The 26,662-nt window shown below is 53.3% G+C and overlaps 10 protein-coding genes across 10 annotated transcripts; 6 read left to right on the top strand and 4 right to left on the bottom strand.

Moving 5' to 3' along the window:
- Positions 1–880: 880 nt before the first annotated feature.
- Positions 881–1,787, top strand: NECHADRAFT_47748 (uncharacterized protein; the record flags this gene model as incomplete). Its single annotated transcript, XM_003048484.1, has 2 exons — positions 881–1,322; positions 1,372–1,787. 2 exons carry the CDS (start codon positions 881–883, stop codon positions 1,785–1,787), a joined length of 858 nt encoding a protein of 285 aa, XP_003048530.1.
- An 829-nt stretch (positions 1,788–2,616) lies between these two features.
- On the bottom strand, positions 2,617–3,201 carry NECHADRAFT_84057 (uncharacterized protein; the record flags this gene model as incomplete). The annotated part of the gene is made up of 1 exon (XM_003048286.1): positions 2,617–3,201. One exon carries the CDS (start codon positions 3,199–3,201, stop codon positions 2,617–2,619), a length of 585 nt encoding a protein of 194 aa, XP_003048332.1.
- Positions 3,202–7,217: 4,016 nt separating this feature from the next.
- NECHADRAFT_84056 (uncharacterized protein) lies at positions 7,218–8,051 on the top strand (the record flags this gene model as incomplete). The annotated part of the gene is made up of 1 exon (XM_003048483.1): positions 7,218–8,051. One exon carries the CDS (start codon positions 7,218–7,220, stop codon positions 8,049–8,051), a length of 834 nt encoding a protein of 277 aa, XP_003048529.1.
- Positions 8,052–9,192: 1,141 nt separating this feature from the next.
- NECHADRAFT_84055 (uncharacterized protein) lies at positions 9,193–11,427 on the top strand (the record flags this gene model as incomplete). The annotated part of the gene is made up of 5 exons (XM_003048482.1): positions 9,193–9,354; positions 9,444–9,863; positions 9,911–10,740; positions 10,797–10,992; positions 11,044–11,427. 5 exons carry the CDS (start codon positions 9,193–9,195, stop codon positions 11,425–11,427), a joined length of 1,992 nt encoding a protein of 663 aa, XP_003048528.1.
- Positions 11,428–12,402: 975 nt separating this feature from the next.
- On the top strand, positions 12,403–14,046 carry NECHADRAFT_95752 (uncharacterized protein; the record flags this gene model as incomplete). The annotated part of the gene is made up of 1 exon (XM_003048481.1): positions 12,403–14,046. One exon carries the CDS (start codon positions 12,403–12,405, stop codon positions 14,044–14,046), a length of 1,644 nt encoding a protein of 547 aa, XP_003048527.1.
- Positions 14,047–14,385: 339 nt separating this feature from the next.
- On the bottom strand, positions 14,386–16,898 carry NECHADRAFT_84053 (uncharacterized protein; the record flags this gene model as incomplete). Its single annotated transcript, XM_003048285.1, has 3 exons — positions 14,386–16,646; positions 16,699–16,835; positions 16,885–16,898. 3 exons carry the CDS (start codon positions 16,896–16,898, stop codon positions 14,386–14,388), a joined length of 2,412 nt encoding a protein of 803 aa, XP_003048331.1.
- Positions 16,899–17,208: 310 nt separating this feature from the next.
- ARP2105 (uncharacterized protein) lies at positions 17,209–18,927 on the top strand (the record flags this gene model as incomplete). The annotated part of the gene is made up of 2 exons (XM_003048480.1): positions 17,209–17,618; positions 17,667–18,927. 2 exons carry the CDS (start codon positions 17,209–17,211, stop codon positions 18,925–18,927), a joined length of 1,671 nt encoding a protein of 556 aa, XP_003048526.1.
- A 435-nt stretch (positions 18,928–19,362) lies between these two features.
- On the top strand, positions 19,363–20,862 carry NECHADRAFT_95750 (uncharacterized protein; the record flags this gene model as incomplete). Its single annotated transcript, XM_003048479.1, has 1 exon — positions 19,363–20,862. One exon carries the CDS (start codon positions 19,363–19,365, stop codon positions 20,860–20,862), a length of 1,500 nt encoding a protein of 499 aa, XP_003048525.1.
- A 278-nt stretch (positions 20,863–21,140) lies between these two features.
- NECHADRAFT_95749 (uncharacterized protein) lies at positions 21,141–22,557 on the bottom strand (the record flags this gene model as incomplete). Its single annotated transcript, XM_003048284.1, has 2 exons — positions 21,141–21,208; positions 21,264–22,557. 2 exons carry the CDS (start codon positions 22,555–22,557, stop codon positions 21,141–21,143), a joined length of 1,362 nt encoding a protein of 453 aa, XP_003048330.1.
- A 461-nt stretch (positions 22,558–23,018) lies between these two features.
- Positions 23,019–25,527, bottom strand: NECHADRAFT_71336 (uncharacterized protein; the record flags this gene model as incomplete). The annotated part of the gene is made up of 4 exons (XM_003048283.1): positions 23,019–23,875; positions 23,925–24,306; positions 24,359–24,658; positions 24,708–25,527. 4 exons carry the CDS (start codon positions 25,525–25,527, stop codon positions 23,527–23,529), a joined length of 1,851 nt encoding a protein of 616 aa, XP_003048329.1. The 3' UTR covers positions 23,019–23,526.
- Positions 25,528–26,662: the final 1,135 nt, after the last annotated feature.

Genomic DNA, 26,662 nt, shown 5'->3' with positions numbered 1-26,662 from the left:
GGCAAAAAATCGACCACTGCCGTTAAAGGCGACCTATCGGTTCGTTAGCTTGGAAACAACGGGTGAAGAGACTGCCGCCCTTGGCTTGTCGGAGGTGGTGTCTCACCAAAGGGGGACCTGGTCAACCTGGGGCGGGCTGATGCAACTCACACGGTGCTATTAGCCGGCCAAGGATACTACTCTGTAGTTGAGGCTACCCCAAGAAGTGCACGTTACTACCTCAAGACTCTTCTGTGTGGCGGCGGCCAAAGGGGGTCACAACTCAAAACACCAAGCCCAACTTCCGAGACGCTTCTGTCACAGCGGCCTCCCCCGCATCGCGAGCCCGTCTCGAAAAATTTACAATGGGCGGCGCTACGTGATCGGAGGCACCAGCAGCCGAACAGAAGCGAGGCGAGGCGAAGCAACCGGTTGCTGCAGTCGCCGTGTTTCGACCTGGGAAGGGGGTTGTCTTGCCAAACGATCTGTGATGGATATAAGTCTCGGTTGTTCCGCAACCTCAGACGAAATGTTTCTTCATCCTCTTCATCCTTTCTTGCAAGTTCTTCAACTTCCGCGTGCTTCATTCTTTTTTATCGCACTCGAGATAATTTCCTTCTTTACGAGCAGGCCCTCGCCTTTATTTGATCTCCTACCAAATCACTAGGTCTCGACAACCTATCTACTCTCCTTTGACAGGAACTGTTCTCCCTCTCCTTGCGCAAACTTTAATACCCACAAAAAAGACATCATGAAGTATTCCGCTGCTATCGCCATGGCCGTCGCGCCTCTCTCCATGGCTCGCTTCCTCGACATCTTGCCCGGTGGTCAGCTCGACCGACGAACTCACCCTGAACCGGAGAAGCAGGCCTGGTACCCCTCTGGAGATGAGTGGCAGGGCATGAAGGGCCACGGCATCACAAAGGACTCCAAGACCGAGATCATCATCATCTGGGCCAACCCCGGTAACGGTGCTGCTACCACCACCATCAACGAGAAGGTCACCGTCACCCAGACCGTCACCGCCGGTGCTGGCGGTGCCACCGAGGCCCCTGCAGGAGAGCCTGCTGCTACTGCTCCCGCTGAGCCTGCAAAGCACACCGTCACTGTTGGTGGCCCTGGCGGTTTGGTCTTCCAGCCTGAGGAGCTTGACAATGTGCCCATCGGTGACACCGTCATCTTTGAGTTCCTCGCCCAGAACCACACCGTCTCTCAGTCTGCTTTTGATACCCCTTGTGATATCCTCGAGGGCGGTATGGACTCTGGCTTCATGGCCAACCCCAACAACACTGTCTCTCCTCCTCCTCAAGTCGCCATGCAAGTTATGGTTGACACCCCTCTTTGTAAGTCACTCCCCATTAACGCATGTCAACTATAAGCTAACCCTCCCAGGGTTCTACTGCAAGCAGGGCAACCACTGCGGTCAGGGCATGGTCTTCTCCATCAACCCCACCGCCGAGAAGACTCACGCCAAGTTCAAGGAGATGGCCATCCAGCAGAAGGGTACGGGTGAACAGACCCCCATCACCGGCGGCAAGCCCGCTGAGCAGCCCGCTGCCGAGAAGCCCGCTGCCTCTCAGCCTGCTGCCGAACAACCAGCTGCTGAGAAGCCCGCTGCCACCGAGACTGCCAGCGCACCCGAGAACACTGGCTACGTGCCCGGCAAGGGTCAGCTCGGCAGCGATGGCAGCTGCACCTGCGTCGTGTCCTGCTCCGCCGGCTCGTTCCCCGCCGCCAACGCTCAGGGCATCGGTGCCTTTGGCGGCATGGCTGGTGGTCTCCCCATGAAGATGGCCGGTCTCAGCTAAGTTGGTGGCCGTTGTGAAATATGATACCAGGAAAGCTAGGGGTTTCTAAGGTGGACCAGTTTATGATTTAGTGTACCACTTATGGGATTTAGACGGTTCGGAAACTGTACGGGCGAGCCTAGATGGCTCTGGTTCAAATCTTCACGGGTATGAAGATGGGTATAACCGGCGAGTTTAGTGGGTAATACGACAAGTGTTTATGAATAGTCTTGACTCTTTTGCGTGAAGGTGGGACAAGTTCTAATATGGTATCTTTATTCAATTATCCAAGCGCTTGAGACTGTCCCTGATTGTGAGCATTTGTGAAGAAGCACGCAGTAGTAACAGTTCAACCCCTGATCACTCTGAACCAACATGTGTATACCAAGCAATTCGTTAAACTCCAATCTTGAACCATAAAAGCAGTGCGGAGACATCGGGAATTCGTGCGTGTTATCAAGGTCATGTCCTCCCCTTTAGCGCACTTGAAAGAGTATTGTGCCAAGCAATTGCTGAGGTTATCCAGCAACATACACCAGATTCATTGCATCCTGAAGATCGCAAAATGAGTGTTGACAAACTCGTGAACACCACGTGTATACATGTTCACCTAGTTCCATCACTAACTTCCCGGAACACCATTGAGTTCGTCGTCATCATGGATGACAGTCTTGTGGGATAGGTTTGGGAGACTCTGAATTATGGGCTTCAGGACCCTCGAGAGTCAGTACCTCGACTTTCGCAGCACCACCCACGTCTGGTATCACTTTAGCCTGCGCATGTCCCGGTCCAAAGTCGGTATCTGACCGAAGACCCAGATCGTCTCTTCGGTAATGATGGTTCAAGTACTTTAGTAGTATCTGGGGATCGTTAAGGGGCCTGAGCAATGAGCCGAACAGTTCAGGCGTGATGCGGTCTCAGCAATCCGTGCCCTGGGACACCCGGTAATCTCGAACGTGACGTCCTTTGAACAGTCGAACTCGGGTCGCCAGCGGCTGAGGATTCGGAAGAGGTATATGAGCGTCTCCGAGACATTTGATCTCTCATAGGAAAGAAACCTCATGTCGAATTTCTTGCGTGCTAGGTGGTCAAAGGCCTTCACGTCGACGTTGAGCCTGATGTGCTTGACGAAGCACCTCTGTCGACAGACAAATTGCTCAAAGTCGTAGAGAGATACTCGGTCGACGCAAAGGTGGCGGTAGAGAAGCCGTTCGAAAAAGATCTGCCAGGCTCTGCAGACGAGAGAGTACTGGGTCAGTGGGTATTTTGAGAACTTGGTTTTCTTTTTGGGTGCTGGATCATCGGCTAGCAAGTCGAGGACCATCAGTCGGAGCTCCGGCGGGAGTAGTTGCCAGGATTCCATGGTGTATTCCATGGTGTATATAGGTGCAATGTAATGGAGCGCCGAGCGTCTGATAGGTGATTCAGAATGCATGATGGAAGCGTGCAGGCGATGAGTTGGTCAGACAGCTATGGTAGAATCTACCACTTATATGTTTGACAGCGATTTTGACCTCTTCAAGTGGTCGAGAATTGTAAGGATGGTGGGAAGGCTCATGTTGGAGGGGAGCCGCTGCGTGAAGGGGGTTTTAACCTCTTCAGCTGGTCAAGAGGCAAGCTGTTCATTGTGAACAGAGCTGCTTTCAGCGTGTCATAGAAGCTATTAATGATGATATGCATAAACCTTGTTGATTTGAGCGCATTGAGACCTCAGGCTTTAGCCATAGAGCCTTTATTGTTGAGATTACTGAGATGTTAACTAAGGTACTTTGATCCCCATTTTGGGGGAGATAAAGTGATAAAATGCTATATTTGACACGTTCAATTAAAATCCGATACCACGTCTTAACAACCTGCAACCATAAAGCCGGAGGTTATTCTCTAGAGTTCATCAGAGCGACCGAGGCCTGAGTGTGCACGATTGACATGCTTTCAACGGCCCGCAACGTTAATACACAGACCCCAACGCTGAAAATAAGAGATGGCAGTTCTATCATTTGCTGAGAATTAGACTTGCCGTGAACGTGAGGCCACGTCGTTTAAATCACCGAAAAAAGAGTATAGAAACGCCAGAATGAGTCACATCGTAGAAAAAGATGTATTCAAGAGGCTAGTGTAGCTTTATCTTCCAAAAAGGTATCCCATACATTTGCACCACTTCGCCTATGCTGTCCAAAATTGATTCGTCTCGTCGTTGTACAAAAGGAGAGGCTGGTTGTCAAACATTTAATCATGCCCGCGTCTCGTCTCGGAGGTTATGGGAGAGGAGGATCGGTCGTCTGGTCGGGCAGGATGGAGTGTTTTTACAGCATGGTCGCGACATCTATTTCTTGTCCTCGGCAGCCTTGCGGGCCTCGGCTAAGCAAAACATGTTAGTCCATTGACTGTATGGGGGCTGGGCGTATATCGACGGTGTCTCGTGGGATTCGGTGATGGGGTGCGTACCGGCAGCCTGCTTCTTTCGCATGATATCGGCGTTGGCCTCCTTAGCATGCTGCATCTGGGTGCCGCTCATGTTGGTGCCAGACTTCTATAGAAGGTGCAAACAAAACCATGTTAGTCATGTGCTCGCTGATGACATTGGAGGCTGACAACGGACCTTCTTGGCCTGCTCCTTAAGGTTGGCCTGACGAGCCTTTTCACGCTGGTTGCCGCGAGCCATGCTGATGGACACAATAGGGGGGTTGATTAATACAAAACTCGTACAATGGTAAAGATCTAAGGGTGATGGATCGTCAAGCTGTCGTATTCGAGCGAGAGATGGGGGGAGGGAAGAAGAAAAGAGGTGAAACCAGCGGTCGCGACACCAGAGGCGAGACCGTCAGATATAACCTGGGCGACAAGAGGTACCCCCGTACCCATACCCAAGCCAATGGGACAAGGACGGGAGGCTGTGTCCTTGCCCGGTTTGGCTGAAGATTTTGGCAACGGGCCAATCGGAAGGTCAGCCACTGGAGGCCTGAGATGCCCTCAGCATTGGGGCTGCGCGCTCGGTTGACCCGGGGTACTTTGCTCTGCCTGGTGACTCGCATACAAATCCATGTACCCCGTGTCAGCCCGCGAACCCCCACCCGAGGTTTCGCTTACAAAAAAAACTCACCTCATAGATGAATTCTTCCCTCCCAAAAGTATCATGACTTCAAGGGAGCATCATCAACTGCTCTGTTTGTCATCTCGGTCATTCGCGTATATTTGTCAATTCGCTCCGATTTCATCGCATCTCTTATGCCTAAGACGGAAGAGCCTGTTACCCACATTCCTATCCCATCTTTCCCACAAATATCGAGACATCCTCCACTCGGAAAATGTGTTCGCAAGAGTATCTGCTCTATTCTTGTGGATGTACTCTCAAGGGTGAATTCAGCCAATGTGACGAAAAATACAACGCGAGGAGCATTCTTCAGTGTGACAAGACGGACCGAAAGGAGAAAAGCCTACGAAGCTATTGCCCAAAACACCTTATCAAGGAAAGCAAAGCTTCCGAGGCTGTGATAAACATGCGGCGGCAGAGTGGCTAGTTATATAGCCTAGCCGTGTGGACCTAGGAAAGAACACTAGCACAAAAAGGCACCGGGCACATGTATTCCCAACTACAAACACCAAGCAATTTCCATTCCCGAACTTCCTAAACGAGTAGACGCCCAAGGACTGGTTGAGCGCGGTGGTGTAATAATCATGAGATCATCAGCGGCCTCGTGAAGAACGGCCTGGGCTGCGGGTTGTTCCGAGCCCGGCGCTTACAAAAGTCTTTGTCAAAAATAGCATCGATTCGCGGTTACCAGCTGGATGGACAAGCGCCTGGAGTCGACCCGCGCGGCCGAGACGTAAGCGACCAACAGGACACGAAAACGAGAGTCAAAATTACCTACCAAGCTGAGATTAACTCTAAAAACAGATCAAAATTGGGAGAAACACTAAGTATTGTGGGAGTTGGATAGAAATTAGGTATTCAGAACGATTCCAACGGGCGCCTAATTTTCATTAGGTACCTAGGTACCTAGGTAAGGTAGGTAGGTAGGTGATCCCATTCTAGTAGGGCTGGTCTTCAACACCAAACAGTTCTTTGAAACCGAGACCTCGTGTTCCGGTCACAAAACGGATGACTCCTAACAGCCATGAGAAAAGCTCAACGGCCAACTTAGAGCCTCAGGTCTTATTTGTGCATCATGTCGAGCTTCGTGGCACCCAAACGTCCCCCGCGTGTGAGTCGCAGGTCCCCGGAATCTCATGTTCTTCAGTGGCGTGCCACCCCTGTATGCGGCTCACTGCCAGGCCACTTAGCGCTGCCCACGCGGTCCACCTCTGGGCTAGAAGAGCTTCTGAAACGACGTTTTGAAACTGCTCGTCCAATCATTCCCTCCTTCAACCCTGGTCTTGAGATGCGTAGAGTAGCAAACCATCCAGCGACGCCCGCCCAAACATCAAGAGTCGAGCCGCTCGTTGATGAAATCGCCCAAGTCCCAGAGTTAGGCGCTGGCCTGGGTCGACTGGCCCAAGTCGCTGCGACCTGTTGCTGTCCACCCAAGGCACCTCCGTCCCTTCTAGTGAAGTGAGACGGACCTCTCTGTTGGGGAGCGCGTCCTGGGCCTGATATCGCGGCCATGAGACAACAGAGCTGGAAGTTTCTTTCATCCTCTGACAACAATACGGGCCCGAGTGGAGCCTGACACCTAGAATGCACCTCAGAACGAGTCGATCTGGACGAAACGGCGAATCGCGATGCGCCCCTCCACATCCCCCTCCACGCGACACCTCCAAGACTCTGCTTCAGCTGCTGCTTGGTTGACACTGGCGAGCAGGGATGGGGACGCCTCTTCTGCATGCCCGATTTACCCAACAAGGGCGCGTCGACACTGATGCACAATACACAGCTGTTCTTAAAGGCTGCATGAGCCTGCCCGTTCTGTTCAGTGACAGTCAGCCCTCCCTCACTTCCTATTGTTCAGTTCTATTCAAAGCCTCGACAATGGTGTTCAGGAACCACCATTGACGCCACTTTTTTCAATCATTCAAAACTTCCCCTTTCGCTTCTATCGTCATTGTTGGAATATTGACCTTTGGACTGGATCCGTCATCAATACTTATTGCTCTCTTTCAGGCACTTTTCCCCTCTCGCTCTCAAAACCCCTTTCTTTCTTCCGATCTCTTCCTCTCTCCTGATCACTCTCTCTTATACAAACATCAGCTTCACCAAGAGAACATCACTGCTCACGCAAACGCTTCCTGATTCATTCTCACCACCAAGGTCATTTGGTAAGAGCCCATCTGTGAGCTCCTTCTTCTTGTGCTTGTCACTGACTCCTTCTTAGAACCGCACCTTCGCTCCCTCTCTTCAGCCCAACGAGATTCGTTCACGAAGAGCATCTATCAAAATCATCCACATCTCGTCGATCAACGCCAATCGACCAAAATAACACACCACTTTTTCTTTACCAATCTACTACACCCATCATGTTTGCAGGCCTCCGTGGTCCGGGGATGATCTTCCTCCAGATCCTCCGCGGCTTTACCATCATCGGTCTCCTCGCCGCTGTCGTGGCGTGCTGGACTCTTATCATCAAGATCGACACTTCCAACGGATGGTTCTTCTTTGACGCCACCTCTCTCTTTTTCACCAGCACGGCCGCCGTCTTCCTCATCGTTTCCGAGCTTCCTATTGCCAAGTCGTACTTCCGTCAGACCTGGCCTGTACTTTCCGAGCATCATGGCCTTACCTGGCTCGGTGTCGCCATGATCCTCATCGGCTGCAACGTCCTGGGAAAGCTGAACCAGTCCGCCAACTCTGCCGACAACATCGGACTCCCATTTTGGCGACTTGTTCTGGCTGCTGGCATCCTCAGCCTCACCTTTGGTGTCGTGAACATCATTGCCTCCCTCATCTTCCGCGATTCGGCTAACGGCATCAACGCTCGCATCGTCCGAATCGAGGGCGAGCTTGCGACTAGCCGCGATGACGAGTCTTTCCACAAGCCCATGTCCAGCCACAGCAGCTCCCTTAATGAGAAGCCTCGTGCTAAGTTCATGTCGGTCTTTTGGAAGAACCGTGGCGATAAGAACGCCTCCACTAGACCCAACATTAGCCAGCCCATCTCTCGCGACGTCGATGTCGAGCGCAACGCAGGTCCTCACTTCGACCACAGCCACATCAACGGAGATAACGAGTACGAGGAAGAGCGACGCAGCCCCATCGTGCCAACCGTTCGACGCCCCGACACTGCCCTCCACCCCATGAACAGTGGTCGTCGCAGCAGCTATTACTCTGAGGCGCACATGTCGCGGTTCTAGGAGGACAAAAAGAACGAGCTTGGCGAAGAAGAAAGACCAAGCATGCAGCAAGGCTCAGACTGGGAAGAAAGCGAGGCAAGCACGGAGTCAACACTCGTTGCATGGAGACAATGAATGAACAAAGAAAGGCGTTTGGAAGCAAGCAGGGAGTCTGGCTTAATGTTTTAATGAAATACCCAGCGGCTCGTTTGGGAAGGACCATCGGATTTAGTTACGGCTTGCTTTGTCCTTGCCAACAGTTCTTTACTAGTCACCTTTACAGAAAATCGATCGTTCTGAAAGTTTTTGTTCGCTTTGTTAATTGTCGTGATATCGTGAATGGTGCCCAATGGTGGTGTGGCCGTGGAATGTGAGGCGATGATGCCGATCTAGAACAGGTACGTACCGGCAACTTCGACCCGGGAGTCACGTGGATGGGCGCCTTCCAACCTGCGGGCAACGACGGGACGCTTCGTCAAGAACCCAAACTCGTTTCTCTTCCCTCCCTCACATCATCACCGACCGATCACCTTGTCTTGTCACGGGCCTTAATTCGACACCTCGGCCAATACAGCAAACGCGTGACAAGGTTTCCCCTCGACTCATCACCTCAGATAGACTTGGCGTGCGATTTGCAAACAGTCCCTTCGACACGCGACACCTTTGACTCCCCAAGGTCAGCAAAACCCGATAAGCGCCTGTTCGGATCCCGTCAGAGCTTCTCTTTGTCTTGATCGCAGCGCTGCGCACTCGAGAGCCCAAAACAGGCGTGCGCGCGCGTTTATACTGGTGACGTCGGGCTATGTCTGCTGGTTCTTGATTGCAGCGTTTGTTCGTTCGCAAGGGTTGCTCTGGGAATACTGGTACTGGTACTAGGGCTAGACGAGCTGTGCGCGTGCCGTGCCAGGAGGGAGATCTTGTTTGGGAATAAACTTCTGCAGATTAGAACGCACTGTTGTGCCTTGCACCGGAAGCTTCTGCCCCCTGCTGCAAGATCGTTTGGGCGTCTGCTTCTGGAGATATCTTTGTTTTCGCCTTTGACCACTTTCATTGTTGCCACCACTTGGCCTTTTCCCCCTTCCTCCAGACATCCTCTTTACATTCGTACCAATCTCTTTTCTTCTGTCTTGCAACTTGATTCACGCCAGATTCATCCATCATCATGACTTCGGATTCTGCAGAGGTCGCGGAGGATTACCGCCTCGCGCTGGAGGACCTCTCCTCCAACATGCGATTCGAAATCAGCAACTTGACTACTATTGCTCGCGAGAATACTGAGCATGCGCTGGCGATTGCCGAGGTTTTGCAGCAGCACATCTTGAAGGTAGGCAGACCTCTCATGCCAACGACTCGTCTAGATTCATGCGATATTTTTCAATCTCTTGGTGATACAAGGCTAACTTGCAATGGTAGGCGCCCCCGAATAAGAAATTGCCAGCTTTATACGTACTCGATTCGATCGTCAAAAATGTCGGAACGCCCTATACTCTCTACTTCGGTCGCAACCTCTTCAAAACATTCATGGAATCATATGCGGTAGTCGACCAACCTGTTCGCCGCAAGATGGAGGAGATGCTTCGGACGTGGAAGGAGCCGGTTCGTGGATCAATGGACAGCAGGCCTGTCTTTACACACGAGCTGGTGCGTCCTATTGAGAATGCGCTCATGAAGGCACGAGCGGCAAGTATGCCTCAGCCAGGAATGATACCTGGTCGTCCACGTTCGGCAATTCCTCATCGTGATACTCCTACACCTCCTGGAATGCGAGGGCAGCCCGGTTATCCAGCTCAGCAATACCCTTCGAACGGAGGGCAGCCCTTCCCAGGCCAACAGGTAAGTTGTGTATCCATAGTGACAAGGCTCAAGCTAACTCTTTGCAGCCCCCCTATTACCCCCCTCACTCAACACCTCAACCTAACAACTCTGCCCCTGCACCTTTCCAAGCTCCCTATCCCGGGGCGTACGGGGTCGGTGGGACGCCCACCCCCGCTGGGATAAGCATAGAAACATTGAGCAATGACATTCAGAACCTGATTGTGGCGATGCAGGCAGAAGCCTCGCGGAATCCTCAAGATGCTAGTGTTCAGACCAGACTAAGAGCGCTGCTGGACCTCCAGGGCATTGTGAAGAGCACTAGCTTGCCTCCGGACCAGCTCGAGCTCATTAAGAACAAAGTAACTGAACTTGCTGCCGTAAACATGATGGCGCCATTGGCCCAGAAACCTACACCTACACCAACTCCTCCCGTACCCGTCCAGGCACGTCCAATGCCTCCGGTGTCCGTAGCCCCTTCATCAGCCCCCGCGGCTGCGGCACCGGGAGGTGTGACGCTCGACTCTCTGTTGGGCAAGGGTGCGTTGGCGGCCTTGATGGCCAGGCAGTCAGCAACGCCTCAGAACTCGACACCAACACCACAGCCTCCAGCGTATGCCAATGTGGCCATTCGATCACCACCTCCAGTTCATGCTGAGCTTCCAAAGCCGGCACCGGTACCGGCAACCGGGAGTGCGATGAGTCTCCTGGATCAACTTCGACAAGCAGGTTTGCTTCCACCGTCATCTGCGCCGGCTGCTCCTGTTGCGCCGCCCCCAGCACCGATTGTCCCTCCAAACATTGCAAGCCTACTGGCCTCGAGCAAGGCAGCTGGCATGTTGGCAAACTTCAACGCTCCGCCCGCTGGTGGTATCAATGTGGCCGCTTTGAAGCAACCGTGAGTCTTCCGTATCAATATATTCGTTGTAGTGACTAACACCCATTTCTCACCAGATTCCATCCTTCTTTAGTTTCACGTCTCCATGACGAACTTGGACCTCCTTGCACGCAGTGTGGCAGACGATTCCGAACTGATGAAGAGGGCAAGAAGAAGAAGACTGCCCATATGGACTGGCATTTCCGTGTGCATCAGCGAGCCAACGAGGCCGAGAAGCGAGGCATGCACCGGAGTTGGTATGTCGACCAACGTGTAAGTTTCAACCCATCCTGGTTGCTGTAAACCATTACTAACAAGAAACAGGACTGGCTGAAGTCGAGGGAAGCTGTCGACGTGGACCATATCCCTGGGCCAGACGAGGTGGCAGCACAGGCTTCGAAGGCGTCAGAGGCCGCCAAGCCCAAGTATATTCCTGTGCCAGAACCGTCGCGTGGGATCAACACCGTGTGCCCGATTTGTCAGGATCGGTTTGAGAACAAGTGGCTTGACACTGCGCAGGAGTGGGTGTGGCTGGACACGGTCTTGGTAGGCAACCGGGCATATCACGCCTCATGTCATGCAGAAGCAACAAGAGACCGTGAAAGCACACCTGGTCTGGGACGAACACCAGAGCCGGTGCTTGGAAAGCGCAAGGCGGAAACGAGTATTGCATCACCCAAGGTGCGATCGCTGAAGACGTCAGCTTGAGGAGGGATCATCATGTACCCCTATTACGACCAAGACTGGTGGGATATTTTTGGCCAGGGCGATGTGACAAGACTTGCAACATTGCGACAGCATCGAGGCAGCACGAAAAGGCGTTATGGGATGCATTACCAACAAGCATGAAACGGACGGCGGGCGGTCAGCTGCACCTCAGAGGTTTCTAGCATTGGGAGTTGATTTTATTCATGGAGAGGGGGTTGATGCGAAATAATCGGATGGAATGATTTACGTGGTGGATTGAAGAGAGCGGAGTTATACGAGGCGAGAACTCGTTCAAAAGAGAGAATAAACAGACGTTGACATGAAACTACTGAATGGACCAATGAGCTCTGTTTATGGCGGTTGCCTTGGGGGCAAGGTGATCTAGCTGAGGTTGTTAAGGAGGCTTGGTACTCAGCCAGCCAGAGAGAGCCTTCATCCATTCTTTTACCTGCTTGAACCCTGTTGCTGAGGTTTGAGAGGCTGTATTGGGTTGCTGCGGATGGACGAGCATGACATGAACCTGCATGTTTTGTATGCAGTCATAGGGGGTGGAAAGGGAGAAGAAGTGTACAGAATCATGTAAATAAAGGTCTGTGATGTGGATTTAGGCCTCCATTGAATGAATACTCATCTATTCACTCTACCATCCAATATTTCTTCCCTCACGTCACATTCGAGTCTTCTCCTTACACTAACACTAACAATACCGAATCTGTGGAGCCGAAAGCGGCCCGCCTCTCATGGATTGGTCCCCGCGATTCGGTACGTATCATTGGCGCGTCTGCGTCCCGTCCCTGACATTTTACAGCTGCAGCCAAAATTCCTACGCATCGCGTCACTCGAGCTTCAACACCTCCTCCACGAGTAACAGCAACAAAACAACCACCACACAAGACGGCAGCCGCAAAGTCGCACAGCATCTACACCCTCGCCTTTCGTCATCCGGCGATCGGCAAATCATCTTCTCCCCGAACCATGCCCGTCGACTGTCCCATCTGCAACCAGTCCGTAAGGTCGTCCGACATCAACGGCCACATCGACTCGGGCTGCGAGAGCTTCATAGTCGACAAGGACAAGGTACCTACTCCGCCACAGTCGCAGACACCTCAGCCGGGATCGCAAAAGCGCAATGCTTCGAATTTCTTTTCCACGCCCGCCCCGAAGCGACAGGCTGCTTCTGAGAATAGGGTGTCGACGCCTGTAAAGGGAGCTCTGCAGCCGATAACGGGGAGGAAGAGGACTTTTGAGGAAGGTCCTGGGGCTGGAGCGAGTCAGAAGACGGAGAATGCGACGAATGGCAACGAGAACGTGACGAACGGGAGGACAGAGCAAGATGGAAGAGCTATGAAGAAGACAAAAACACAAAGGGCAGCTCCCTTGGCAGAACGAATGAGGCCACGAACACTCGACGATGTTTTCGGCCAAGACCTCGTTGGGCCAAACGGCGTCCTCCGTTCCCTGATCGAGTCGAGCCAAGTCCCATCCATGATCCTCTGGGGCGCCTCAGGAACAGGCAAGACAACAATAGCACGGTGCATCGCCCAGATGGTCGGCAGCCGCTTCATCGAGCTCAACGCCACTAGTACAGGAGTCGCCGAGGTCAAGAAGCTCTTCCAAGAGGCGGCCAACGACCTTGCCCTCACCGGTCGCAAGACCATCATCTTTTGCGACGAGATTCATCGCTTCAACAAGGCACAGCAGGATGTCTTTCTCAAGCCTGTCGAGGCCGGCACCGTGACACTCATTGGCGCGACGACAGAGAATCCGTCTTTCAAGGTCGCTGCTGCTTTGCTATCTCGATGTCGAACTTTCACTCTCCAGACTCTCACCACCGAAGACGTTGTCAGTATCCTTCAGCGCGCCATTCGTGAGGAGGAATCCGTCTATCCTTCTACACCACTCCTCGACGAAGCCATGATCACGTACCTCGCTCGCTTTGCAGATGGTGACGCCCGAACCGCTCTCAACCTCCTCGAACTTGCACTCTCCCTTACAACCAGAGAGGGCATCACGCAAGCCGACATCAAAGCTGCCCTCACAAAGACTCTCGTGTATGACCGCGCAGGCGACCAACACTACGATACTATTTCTGCCTTCCACAAGTCTGTACGTGGAAACGACGCCGATGCAGCCCTCTACTACCTCGCGCGTATGCTCCAGTCTGGCGAAGATCCGCTCTTCATTGCCCGGCGCATGGTTGTGATCGCCTCTGAGGATGTTGGTCTCGCGGACAACACACTTCTCCCCCTAGCAACCGCCACATATACGGCGACCCAGCAGATTGGTATGCCCGAAGCGCGCATCCCTCTCGCCCACTGTACTGTTGCGTTGTGTAATGCGCCCAAGAGCACCCGCGCCTACCGTGCCCTCAACAACGCCTACGCCGCTCTGCGTGAACCTGGCGTCGCAGGTCTACCCGTACCCCTACACCTGCGCAATGCGCCAACACGACTCATGCGAGATCTCGGGTATGGCGCCGAGTACAAGTATCCCCCGAACTATCGCGACGGGCAGGTGAAGCAGACATATCTACCAGACGAACTTATTGGACGACGATTCCTCGAGGAACGAGATTTAGGAACAGAAATTGATCCCGACTTGGAGATGGCCGGCACATGATGCCGTAACTTGTGTAAAAACGGAGTAAGACAAGCGTAGGACAATTGCATTGCATTGGAGTAAGGTTGGGTTTGGATATCCCTACATAGGTTTTTGTAATTATAGTATAAGCCCTTCAGGATAAAGGCGAGGCATCAAAAGTCATAAAATGTACAGATATAGCAAGTCTATTTGTAACTCCCTTTTCGTATGCATGTCATGAGGAATATGCTGCCTTTCAAAAATGCTAGTATCGTGATATCCTTCGCAAACGCCATGATGAATAAACCAGTTCCTCCAACGCCATCACCGTAATGCAACCAATGCCGCTTGTATCATGTATCCATTCCATTCCATTGTTCAATCCTCTTGCGTCAAGTCTATAAATCCAATATCGCTCACTCGTACCACACTCGCTTTGATGCCCCTGCGATTTAGAGCGGCTGTCTCCCTAGCCAGCCGCTCATCACGCTCGTTGGCGTCCACCTCGACCTCTTTGAAGAAGCCCACGTCACTGGCCCGCGGGATGAGTAACTTCTTCTTCCGCGCGGGGGCTGGACTAGGGCCTGCATCTCGCTCTTGCGGGATAGATGGCTGATGCCGCTTAGTGGGGGATGTGGGGGAGCGTGAGATGAGTTCGGAGAGGGGCACGAGGCCATCAGAATCGCTGTCAAAGGGATCGTCGTCAAAGGGGTCAACATCTTTTGACTGGACTGAGGCCTTGGAGCGTGGAGGTGGGAGCTTTGGGGGAGATGGCTGGGAGTTTGAAATGTCAGTCTTGGACCTTTTGGTAAACATGTCCATAGATGTTTGCTTCATCTTCGTAGGTTGAGACCCCTGAGACCCCTGAGACAAGTTCGATAGCTTCGGAAGCTTTGAGCCCCGCGCCGTATTCCTCACCCTCTTCGGAGAGCCATCCGAAACAAGGATTGAGCGTACAGTATCAGGGAGCTCCTGAGCACGAGCCCGAGGTTTTGGGGACGGGGACCCGGGAGGTGAATCCAGCGGGCGGACGGGGCTAGATGTGATGAAAATCGCTTCTTGTTCATCTGCTGGAGGAGGATTTCGCGGCCTAGGCATCACTTGTGAGCTGCCAAGTGTCCAAGGGGTCGTCTGCCTGGCGGGGCTGCCCAAGGTCGAAGACGTGGGTTGGTGCTTACTTGGCTCCAGGGGGGAGGGTATTCGGAGACGTCGCTGCGGCCGGGTCGGCGATGGTCTCATCGGTCTGGCGAGTCCGGCGTCCTCCTTTGTCGTCGTCACTGGAGCAGGTTGCGATTTCGAGATTTTAACGTATTTGTCAAGGGCACCGGCGGGCATTCCAGTCTTGGCCTTGGTTCCAGAGGTCTTGGTACCGGACTTGGACTTTGTTGTGGTATTCTTCCTTTTTTGAAGAGCCCTTTCTCGAGCATTGTGCTTTAGCTCAGCTTCGGCAACAATCTCTGGCACGCTCCTCCTGGCTAGCACCTCCAACGCCCAAATACCATAGCGCTCTGAGGGATCAAACGGCTTAGACTTGGACTTGGAGCCCGAAGCTTCCTCAATATTCTCGGCCTCGTCGATGTCGTCATCACTGTTAAGTGCCAACCCGGTTCGGCCTTGAGTAATCGATTCGTCTGCTTCCTTGGAGAGATCGATTGGTATCATCTCCAGAGGAATATGCTGCATGCGAACTTCAGGAACGAGATCACTCATAACGTGCGATCTAAATCCCGTGATCCCCTTGATGTAGCCAGCATCGTCGTAACCGCCCGCGTCAAGCAGCTTGTTGATGAGCACGGCATGGGAGAGGACCCGAATAAACTTGATCGCGCCTATTCGATAGTCCCAGCCAAATATCTCGCGTGTGAATTCTCGCAAATCCTCGATTTGGATCTCTCGCTCTTGGTAGATGTTGTCGCGGATTTCCCCCAAACTCGACTCTGGCGAAACCACAGGATGCGTATAGTAACGTAGAATCTTGAAGTCGGGAAAGGTGTCTGGGATAACCAGCGCCTTGTTTCGTCTTTTAAAGAAGCCACTTTCATTGGTACGGAGCTCGTGTACCAGCGACTTCTTCCAGGCCTGGATCCCTTCCTCGTCTGACGCTTTCAAGCGACATAGACTCTTGCCAAAGCCTCCCTTGGCAGCCTCAACGGCGACCTTGGGTCCGCATCCTGCGATTCCAACAGGATCGTAGTCGCCTCCGCTCATGAGGGCGACAAGGACCATGCCTTCTCGGTCAAGGCCTTGTTCGACCAGACGCATCTCTTCTTTGTCGATGAGTGACACATGTGTTGGACACGTTTGGCGCTTCGATTGCGGAGACCATTGCCGCAGCATCTTCGTGCATCCAAACATCAGAGTGTCGACATCCTCGCTCATGACGGCGTCGACAATACCGTGCTGTTGCAGCAGAGCGCACTCTGCTTCTGCCTCGCCCGGCGCATCGTGAATGGGGAATCCAAACAGATGGATTAATCGTTTCGCTTGAGCATTCGATAAAGCGTCGCCTCGACCGGATCGCTTATTTCGCTTTATTTTGGGCTTGTAGGGGCCGTCGAATACAAAGACGGGCTTGATGGGCGCTGCCAGAAGTCGAACGAGACGGTAGAAGAGGGTTCGAATCGCAGGGTTGGTGCCGCCTGTAGCGTTGTCAGAAAAGCATATTGTAATATTGTTGTGAGAGTTAAATACCTTGAGCTACCTGGCTCTGGAACTGCCAAATAGCAATGTCAATGGCGATTCGAAAGGGCCGGCCCTCGTGGACCAGAGTATCGGCTGCAAGCTTTGCAAGGGCGACTCGTCTGCCCTCGCCGATCTCCTGGTAGATGCTGCAAGAGTCAGCAAGGCATACCTGGCTATGCAGAAATCAATATTTACCCCTTGATTCCCATCTGGCTCACAGAAAGCCCCCGAAGCGATCTGCTCACGGCATTCGAGGTCGATGATGTAGGTGAAGATTCACGGTGCAGCGCTGCCCCACGTCGCTGCGGTTACCAAGTCGGCGTGTTTTCTTTCTTATCGGCGCATCGGCCTCTCAAACGCCGACACCGACTTCAACACCCAGGCTCTACAGGTACAGGCACCCACCAACCAGCATCTTGCATAAAGCTGTACCCAACAAAGAGCATCGCATCACCATCAACCTCGAGTAAAACACGCTCAGAATCAAAGAGGACAGCCTGGTAACATACTCTTACTACCATGGCCTCGGGGGCAGGTCCTACGCTTGCTCATCGCAGCGTGGCCAGCATCCGAGGAGGTCCTCCTCAGGGGTCAGGCCCCTCCACTCCACACACCCCAAACCGCTCCATCACTTCCACCTACGGTTCACCGTCCACCATACGAGCTGATGACGATGTCATCGTGATTGAGCTGGGGTCACGCCACATTCGGGTGGGCTTCGCCGGCGACGCCTCCCCCAAGGCCACGCTCCAATGCAGTCCTGAAGATCAACGCCGTGCTGGCGACTATCGAGGTTGGGAGCAACCGAGACGGCCACCTGGGTTGGAGTGGTCCAAGGAGCATGAGTTTTGGCGGTTTGATCTGCGAGAAATTGATGTTGGCCTTTTTCAGGACAAGTTGGAGCGCGTTGTGCGAGATGCATTCACCAGGTATTTCTTCATCAAACTTTGGTTGATCCTCACTCACTCTCAGTCTAGATACCTACTTGTCGACTCTCGGCCTAGAAGGCTGGGCCTAGTCTTGGATTCCGCTGTCCCGGTGCCATTACTAACAGCTGTACTGGACACCATGTTCAACAAATTCCAGGCTCCTACTATTTCTCTCATGTCAAGCCCAGTCATGTCCACAGTCGCCGCTGGCGTCCGATCTGCCTTGGTCGTCAACCTGGGATGGTCCGAGACAGTTGTTACCAGTATTTACGAATATCGAGAAGTCAAGAGTACACGAACTATTCGAGGAGGAAGGACACTCCTCGACTCACTCTACGAAGCTATTCAGCCATTACTCCCGGGGGAACATGACGACAAGAAGCAAAGATCCATCACGTTTGAGGAGTGCGAGGACATTATGTGCCGCCTAATATGGTGCAAGTCCTCTGAATTCAGGTCATCTCAAAGACAGTCGACGCAATTAGAAACTGTGGACGAGCAAGAAGAACTCGAGGCCGAGTCGGCACAGGCTGGTGTTCCTACTGGAGTTGCCCAAATACCCATCACCACTGGCACCCGGCCGACAACGATAGAGGTCCCTTTCGAAAAGCTGGCCGAGATTTGTGACGACACCTTTTTTGACCCTTCAGCGAACCGAGCAACCTTCGATGATCACGACCTTCCGGTGCACTTGCTCATATACCGCCATCTTCTGCAGCTTCCGATGGATGTGAGGGCAATCTGCATGTCGAGGATCATGTTTACAGGCGGCTGCTCAAATATCTTGGGCCTTAAACAACGAATTATTGATGATCTGTCAGCTATCGTCGATAAGAGAGGCTGGGAACCTGTCTTTGGCAAGGTCGTGGATCAGCGTCGAAGCACTGTCAGACTCAACCGACAATCCAGCAGTTCATCCCCCAGTGACGGATCCTCATCACCATCGCAGTCCGGGGAGGAAGTGGAAAAGCCTGTCAAGACTGCTGCTGATACCAAGCTTGAGTGGGATCCGATCGGAGCCAAGGTCGCACGACAGCGAGACACGACACCACAGATGAAAGGCCAGATCCGAGTGCTTCATTCTCTCGGACCATGGATTGGGGGTAGCCTCCTCTGCCAGCTCAAGGTGCCATCAATAGCCATAGTTGATCGTGAGATATGGTTGCAACAAGGTGTACAAGGAGCCTCTCGGCCGACGGAGGTGGACCTCAAGGCACAACAGCGACAAAGCATGCAAGCTGGTGGTTACTCTCGAGGCGCTGGAGGACACCACGGCAATTGGACATTGGGAACATGGGGATTCTTGTGAGAAAGCATTGGTGTTTAGAACTTTAGATGTGGAAGCTGAGATGTCATGACATGAAATGAGCTTTATTATGAACGAGTCAAAGCAAAACGTGTTGTGCAGGTCATGAGTTGAGAAAATGAGAGATTTACTAGACACATCAACCATTGAGGAAGGACCAATATACCCCATTAGCAAACAAGATTGAATTTAATTTACCTCATCTCATCTCTTTAGCCCGACAAGATTGGCTCACGAAATGTCAAAACTTCATGATGTCCGAGGCTTGGCCTTGACGATAGTCGGGGTCGGATCGGCGCCGGGCTCGGGTTATTGCATAAGCCGAGTTCCATCGTCGCATGGTCACCCGCCAAAGCTTCGGGGAGAGCCGCAACTACCTCTAGACCTACGTCAAGCCTTCGAATCTCATTGAGCATTGAGGTTAAACCAAGCCCAACCATGAACAGGACATTGACACGCTTGACGTGTCGCAACCTTCAGGCGAGGACTCATCCGGCCTTGGTCCGCCGCTTCGCCGACGTCAAGAGGCCACCCTCGGCTCCGAAGCCAATCGTCGACATCAAGGAAATCCGTCAGAACCCGGACCTGTATCAGCAGACATGCGTCGAGAGGAACTACCGTCGCCAGGCTCAGAACCCAGCTCAGATTCTTGAGCTGCATGCCAAATGGCAGGATCTTCAGCGGCAGGGTCGTGCCCTTCGTGAGCGATCTAATCTGCTGAGGCGCCAGCTTGCGAACCCGGCCACTAGCAGCGACGATGAGGATCTCAAGGAGGTGAAGCAATTGACCCGCGAGCAGATCCAGGAGGAGGCCCGAACTCTTAAGCAGCAGCTTTCTATGATTGAAAAGGGCGAGTCGCAGGCGGTCACCAAGATGGAGGAGCTGGCGCTGGAACTTCCCAACCTCACTCACCCAGATACCCCCAAGGGTGACCAGCCTGAGGTGCTCAGCTACATCAATGATCCTCCTATTTTCCAGGAATCCCCCGAGGATAAGATCTGGCGCTCTCACGTTCACATTGGCTCTGAACTCGGCATCTTTGACTTTGCTGGAGCTGCTACTGCCTCTGGATGGGGATGGTACTATCTCCTTGGTGAGGCTGCTCAACTAGAACAAGCCTTGGTTCAGTACGCTCTCGCTGTCGCAACCCGTCACGGCTGGACACAAGTAGCACCTCCAAGCATGGTCTACAGCCACATTGGCGCAGCCTGCGGTTTCCAACCTCGCGACCAGAACGGCGAGCAACAAGTCTACACCATCTCCCAGTCAGCCGAAGATATCGAGCGCGGCGTCCCTGAGATGTGCCTCACTGGAACATCCGAGATTGCACTTGCTGGAATGAAGGCCAACACCACTATCGACCCCGAGGATCTACCCCTCAAGCGCGTCGCCGTCTCTCGATGCTATCGGGCCGAGGCCGGTGCCCGTGGCGCTGACACCAAGGGCTTGTACCGCGTTCACGAATTCACCAAGGTTGAGATGTTTGCATGGACAGCTGCGGATGAGGACCTCGCCCAGGACCTCTTTGACGAGATGCTCGACATGCAGACCGAGATTCTCTCCTCCTTAGGTCTTTACTGCCGCATCCTCTCCATGCCGGCTCACGACTTAGGAGCGTCAGCCACCCGCAAGATCGACATGGAAGCCTTCTTCCCCAGCCGCAAGGGCAACTGGGGCGAGGTGACGTCGGCGAGCATGTGCACCGACTACCAGACCCGCCGTCTCGGCACACGAACCCGCGTCGACGGCAGACTCTCCTTCCCCTGGACCACCAACGGCACCGCCCTCGCCGTGCCGCGCGTGCTAGCAGCCATCCTCGAGAACGGATGGGATGAGGAGGCCAAGACTGTCGCTGTGCCAGAGTGTCTGCGGCCGTGGATGGATGGAAAGGAAAAGATTGGCCTTGGAGGTCGGAGGTCGAGCGTGGATCGCGTGTAAGCTTGTTTTGATGGTCAAAGTGTGGCCTGCGTGTACGAGTTGAGTTTTGTATGGGACGGTGGCATGAATTGCTGTATTGATGAAAAAGAAAACTTTGATGTCTTGAGTAATAGTTGCAAGGGGAGGCGTAATAATTTAGCCATGACAAATATAGGCACTCTTCTTGCGAAGGATGACTATCTGATCTATCCATCTAATTGTGATGCTCTACAAACAACTCTTACATGAATCTACATTCTGGGTATATAGCAGCTAAAACCATCACCAAATCAAATCCTTCACCTTCTCCTCCCACCCCGGCATCCGAAACTCGATCCCCTGAGCTCCCCTCCAACGATACCATCCACTCATCTTCTTCACAGCACCAACCCATCCCAACTCCCCCTTCCTCCACGCCTTACTCCTCGTTCCATCACCGCGATGCTGTACGACATATACGCCTCCATCAGAAGCAGTCGTTAATCTCGCCTCTCCGCGCTCTGGATCTCCGCCGCTAGTGCGATACTGTCGTCGACGTGGTTGACGACTATAACTCGTGTATCGATTGGCCTGGAAGCGGTTCTCGCTGTGATGGTGGTCTAAATCTAAGCCTTCAAGGACTTCTCCTGCTGCGACTTCCATCCATACATCGAGTGTTCGAAGATGATCTGCGTAGATGACGAGCAACGCAACGATAGAAGATAACCCAGATGCAAGCCAAAACACCCAGAATGCAGATCCTTCAGGACCATATGTTCCTTCGATGGAGAGAATTCCCGAAACAACAGTCAAAGGGAGGAGAAGACCTCCTAGGTATGCGATGCGGTCGAGACTCCGTGAGTTTGTATCCTTGGGCTCGTCATGTACTTCCTGAGATTGTATGCTCAAAGCAATAGTTGCAGAGAGTTGAATCCGTCTTTGAAGACGTTCAGAGAGATATGTCCAATCTGCAGACGTGACAGTACTAAACTCTCCTCGACGCTCCATAGCCCTTGTGGCGTCTGCATTGGTCTCGAGGGCTCGAGCAATCGTCCACTGAACATCCACAGTATCGGATCCCAAAGGCGGCAAAGAGTCGAGTTTCTCAAGCCAAGAGTCGTATACAATCTCTGCTACGAGATCTTCCAAACCCCGCGTGTCGACGAGGGCTTGCCAGAGTGCATCTTCGAGTTCGGATCTCTGTGGTGGACGCTTTCCCTGTGATATGGATTCTGGACGTGTCGTGCTTGGTGGCCTAGTATATTGAGAAGGTCTTGAAGGACGTGGGGGTATTCGTAGGGGAAGGCCGTCGAGTAAAAGGATAGGCAGCCGATTCTTGATCGTGAGCGAGGCGCGACAGATGCGAATGCCTTCATCATCATCCATTCCCCCATCATCATCTTCATCATCTCTTCCACCCCTTCGTCTTCTTTTCTCCGTCTCAGCAAACTCCCACGTCCACCCCCTTCCACTCTTCTCCATCTCCATCTCCAACACAACACCCAAATCACACTCGCCCCTCATAACCACCATCCTCCGCCACCCCGGCCGTTCCGCCGTCGCCATCTCTTCCCTCAAGTCCTCTGCATCGAGAATACCTTTTTGTCGACAGTTTTGCCCGTTCCACTCAAGAAGATAAGGCCGTGATTGGAATTTCTCGGCGCCGGGAATGCCCCGCTCCGAGGACCGCCGACGGGACCGGTGTCGGGGCTCCGAAGCCGGACGATGCCGCGACATGATGAAAACTTGCTTAATTCTTCCTTAAGAGAGTGACTAATACGCAATAGATTGATAAGAGTACAGATGGGAAAAGGAAACTCTGAAACCAATTCTGTGAAACTCGGGGAGTTTCGCCTCTTTTGTGTCTTTCCGTACTATCCCGCCGAGACGTCAGCATAGATCCCATGAGCGCCATACCCATCATGCGAAAAGCTCTCAGGACGTGACTTCTCCATAATTCCATCAGGCAAATGCGGTCTCAACTGAGACTTTGTGCTTATAAAGGGTCTCATCTAGGCAGATGAACCCCTGCGCCTCCATCAGCAAGACACCCGAGAGTGTCTGGGTGTGGTCATGTGTGACTCTCACCGCGCAGATGACCCCTATACGATAGGAGCTTCACCACGCGACTTGTACACGCTTCCACACACCAAAGCTTCACAAGGCTGACTTAAATAAGCCCAAGGCGACTGCTACGTCAAAAGAAAAGATCATTTTTGCTCTATTGATTGATACCTTCATGCACTCGCTCTCCGTCTTGGTTCAAACGGTCAAGACCAAACATATCATTGCTTTCTTTCCCGCTCTTCCCCAAACGCCAGACCAGAAGACGCCAATTTTGACGACAAATAAATGTGGAATGCCGAGCATTTCCTTTCCTACTTTCTTTCTCGCTTCTTTCTTTCTTGAATCTCTGTCCACCGACATATATCAACCGCTCAACTGGTCTCATCTTCCTTCTCCTCCTCCGCTGTCTGTCTTCTCTTGGCTTCTCTTCCGCCCGCTGGCAAACTTTCGTCTAAAGGAGTGGCATCGAGTCGAATCATGGTGCAAATGCGTAACAGGCGTCCCAGTGCAAGAATTTCAATCCGTGGTCCCGTGCGTATACATGTGGTGAAATAGCCAGCCAGTAGCTCAAGTTAACTCGCCATCAACCCCTCCGGCTCTTCATATCAAATCTTGTTTGTTGACTGTTCGTTGGCCCATCTACCGATGGTCGTCGTCACCATCGTGGTGCAGGGTGACGCTGTTGAACTCAAGGAAGGGGTCGGCAATATCACCGCCAGGTGTCGCCAGTCCGCTATCCAATGGCACGCCCTTCATCGCCCTGGATCCAGATAGGTCGACACTCTCGCTCTCCTTCACGTTACGGAAGTTGACTGTATCGATTCCTCGGCCAGCGTGGGGAACGATGGGTGGCTTCATATGGCGGATCAGCGCCCACTGCGTCGTCCGGAAGAATGGATGCGCCTTGATATCCGAAGCACCAGCTCGGGCTCCCAGTCGTCGGTTCTCGTCTTTGATAAGTAGCTTGCGTATTAGTGACTTGCAAAGGCTGCAGTCTTTGTTAGTCGTTATCCGCATCATGTTGACGAGAAACTTACTTGGAGACCTGGGCCGAGCCCGTGTGGTCTGGGAAGGGGATGTCCTCTCTCAAAATGTTGGCAAAGGTGGCATTGCGGTTCTTTCCCTTGAACGGCGTAGTTCCGTAGAGCATCTCATATATGAGAATACCCAGTGTCCACCAATCAACGGCACTTGTGTGTCCGCTTCCCTTGATCACCTCGGGTGCGATATACTCTTCGGTACCAACAAACGAGTTGGTTCGGAAGTTGGCAATACATGATCGCGTATCGATGGTTGGCAAAGCGTCCGTTCGAGCACCATTCTTACCGACAATCATGGTCGGCTTGCCACCAGGGTCTGACTGCTTGGACAAGTCAAAGTCCGAGAGCATAATATGACCCGATTGGTGAAGCAGGATATCTGTTCCAACAGTCAGTCGTGTATTTGTCAGCATTGGGTTTGGTGTACATACTCTCTGGCTTCAAGTCACGGTAAATGAATCCCATGAGATGCAGATACTCCAAAGCTGCTGTCACTTCTGCGGCATAGAAGCGAGCGTCTTCTTCGGGAATGCATTTTCCTGGGCGTGTTTGGAGGGCGCGGAAGAACTCGCCACCACTGCAGTATTCCATGCAGAGGTAGAGGTAATCTTCCGACTGGAACGAGTGGTATAATGTGACAATGAACGGATGGTTACTTGTTGCCAGAATCTCCTGCTCGGCAAGGGCTCGCTTGATCTTGTTGCGCTTGATCATCTCCTTCTTGCTTAGTACTGTGACGGGTTAGTGACGATTGCGGCTTGTAGAACATTTGGGACATACTCTTCATAGCGTAGAGCCTACTACTCTTCTTCTCTCTCACGAGATACACCTTTCCAACGTCTCCCTTTCCAATAAGCTTGATCTTGTCGAAGCTTGACGGGCTGACTTCCACATTTCGAACCTTGATAGAATTGGAGCTGTACGTCCTGCGGAAAGCCATGGCCGTGTTAGGGGCAGGGAGAGCAGCAAGGACGTCTTCCTCAGCAGCCTTGGCCTTGGCCTCAGCTTCCTGTGCCTTTGTTGTCTCCATGAGGCCGAGGGAGCCCGAGCTAGCGTTGGCCAGGAGAGGATCCTTGCCCAGCTCGGCAGTCGCAGGACGTTCGCCGTTAGGGGCGCCCTTTGAGAAGAGACCTTGGGCATTGGGAGCACTAGCAACTCTCCTGAGTCTTCGGGCAAGCTCTTCTTTTGTTTCGCTGGTTGCTTGGTCGACATTGGTACCATCGGGACCCTCTACCTTGAGAGTAGGGGTATCGGGAGGGCTCGGGGGAACAGAGTCGGCATTGTGGTGACGCAGGCCAGGCTGGCCCTGATGAGCAAAATATGGGTTCGCATGGGCCGTAGGGCTCATAGCCTCGTCGAGCTGATTGCCCTCGCTGGCGACGGTGTGTGCGCGCAGGCGACCGACTGTATTACTAAAGAACTTGGTATGGCGGGACTTTGAGCCAGAGGCGGCATCGGGGGTGGTGGCAGCCGAGGTCTTCTCTTTTTCTTTATCGCTAGAACCACTGCCAGTACTACCACCCGTGTTCATGCGGAAGAAGTTGCGCAGGCGATGGCTGACCTGGCCGCCGGTGCCATTGGAGTTCTTGGTGGAGGGCATTTCGGCGGTGTTAAGCCGGCTTTTAACAGCGGCAGTTTTGGAGGCAGGCTTTAATCGATCAGAGAGTCGCTTCCATATTCGACGGAAGAAACGGCGGGAGACAGATAATGGATTCTTTCGATGACGTTGAGGCCGGATACGAGCTCGATGCTGCGTGTGGAGCGGGGAGCGGTTGCGCCGCGGCGAGGGCGCGGATGAAGGCGCCGACGAAGGAGAAGGGGGACTCTGACTTTGACTTGTCTGGGAGAGCCGAGTTCGAGGGGCGACGGTAGAAAGACGAGGGGATTGAGAAAGTGATGAGGCCGCGTGGCCAGTAGTATCAGTATCAGCAGCGAGATCTTGGCCAGTGCCGCTGTTGAAGAAAAGGGAGGAAGAAGGCGAGGCTTCAGTTTGGGAATGACGCTGGCCTTGGGACTGGGGCTGGCTAACGTTATGGGTCTCGTTGGTCTCCAGCTGGGAATGGGATTGGGAATGGGCCACGGGAATGGGGGCGCCCTCGGAAGAGGTTGATGCCTGAGGCATAGAATGAGGCACGGACGGAGCCATCATCCTGCAGGTCCCTCCCGCCGTGGAGCGTCGGCTTCAGTTCTGGAGGAACTTCCACGCACCGCGCGCTAGGGAGGTACAGCGCTGTACCGTATCCTCCGGCTAGGCTAGCGGTCCCCGGTTAGCAGGGTCTCACTCCTCTATCGCCTCTTCGCCTTCACCTTGGCCGCCTCACACCTCGTGGCTCGGCCTCTCTCCAGGGATCCTTGGGCACCCTGCCGGGGGTTCGATGGCCCTTTGCCTTACAAAGCAAAGTTCGGGGGCTCGGTGTCGTCCCACCTCCCGCAGGCTCCGAGGAAGCCAGAAGATGACGCCAAAGCCTCTGGTGTTGGAGCTGCCAGCCAGTGCCAGGCCACTAAGACGCCCCCAAATCCTGGCGCAGCACCGGGGAGCGATGGCGGCCGGGAGGAGCCCCCGCTGGCGTGGTAGCGTGCTGCCGGCTGGTGCGTACGCCTGTACCGTCTGTAGGTTTCAAATCGGTCGTCTCGCTTGAATCAGGGCGCCGATAGCCTTGTTGAGCCCAGAGACAGGTGGTCTTGGCGCGATGGTGTGTGTGGGTGATGGCGATGGCGCTTGATGCTTCAGAGCT

Source organism: Fusarium vanettenii (assembly GCF_000151355.1).
Source record: "Fusarium vanettenii 77-13-4 chromosome 8 genomic scaffold NECHAsca_11_chr8_3_0, whole genome shotgun sequence".
NCBI lineage: Eukaryota > Fungi > Ascomycota > Sordariomycetes > Hypocreales > Nectriaceae > Fusarium > Fusarium vanettenii.
This window is presented reverse-complemented; position numbering and strand designations above follow the sequence as displayed.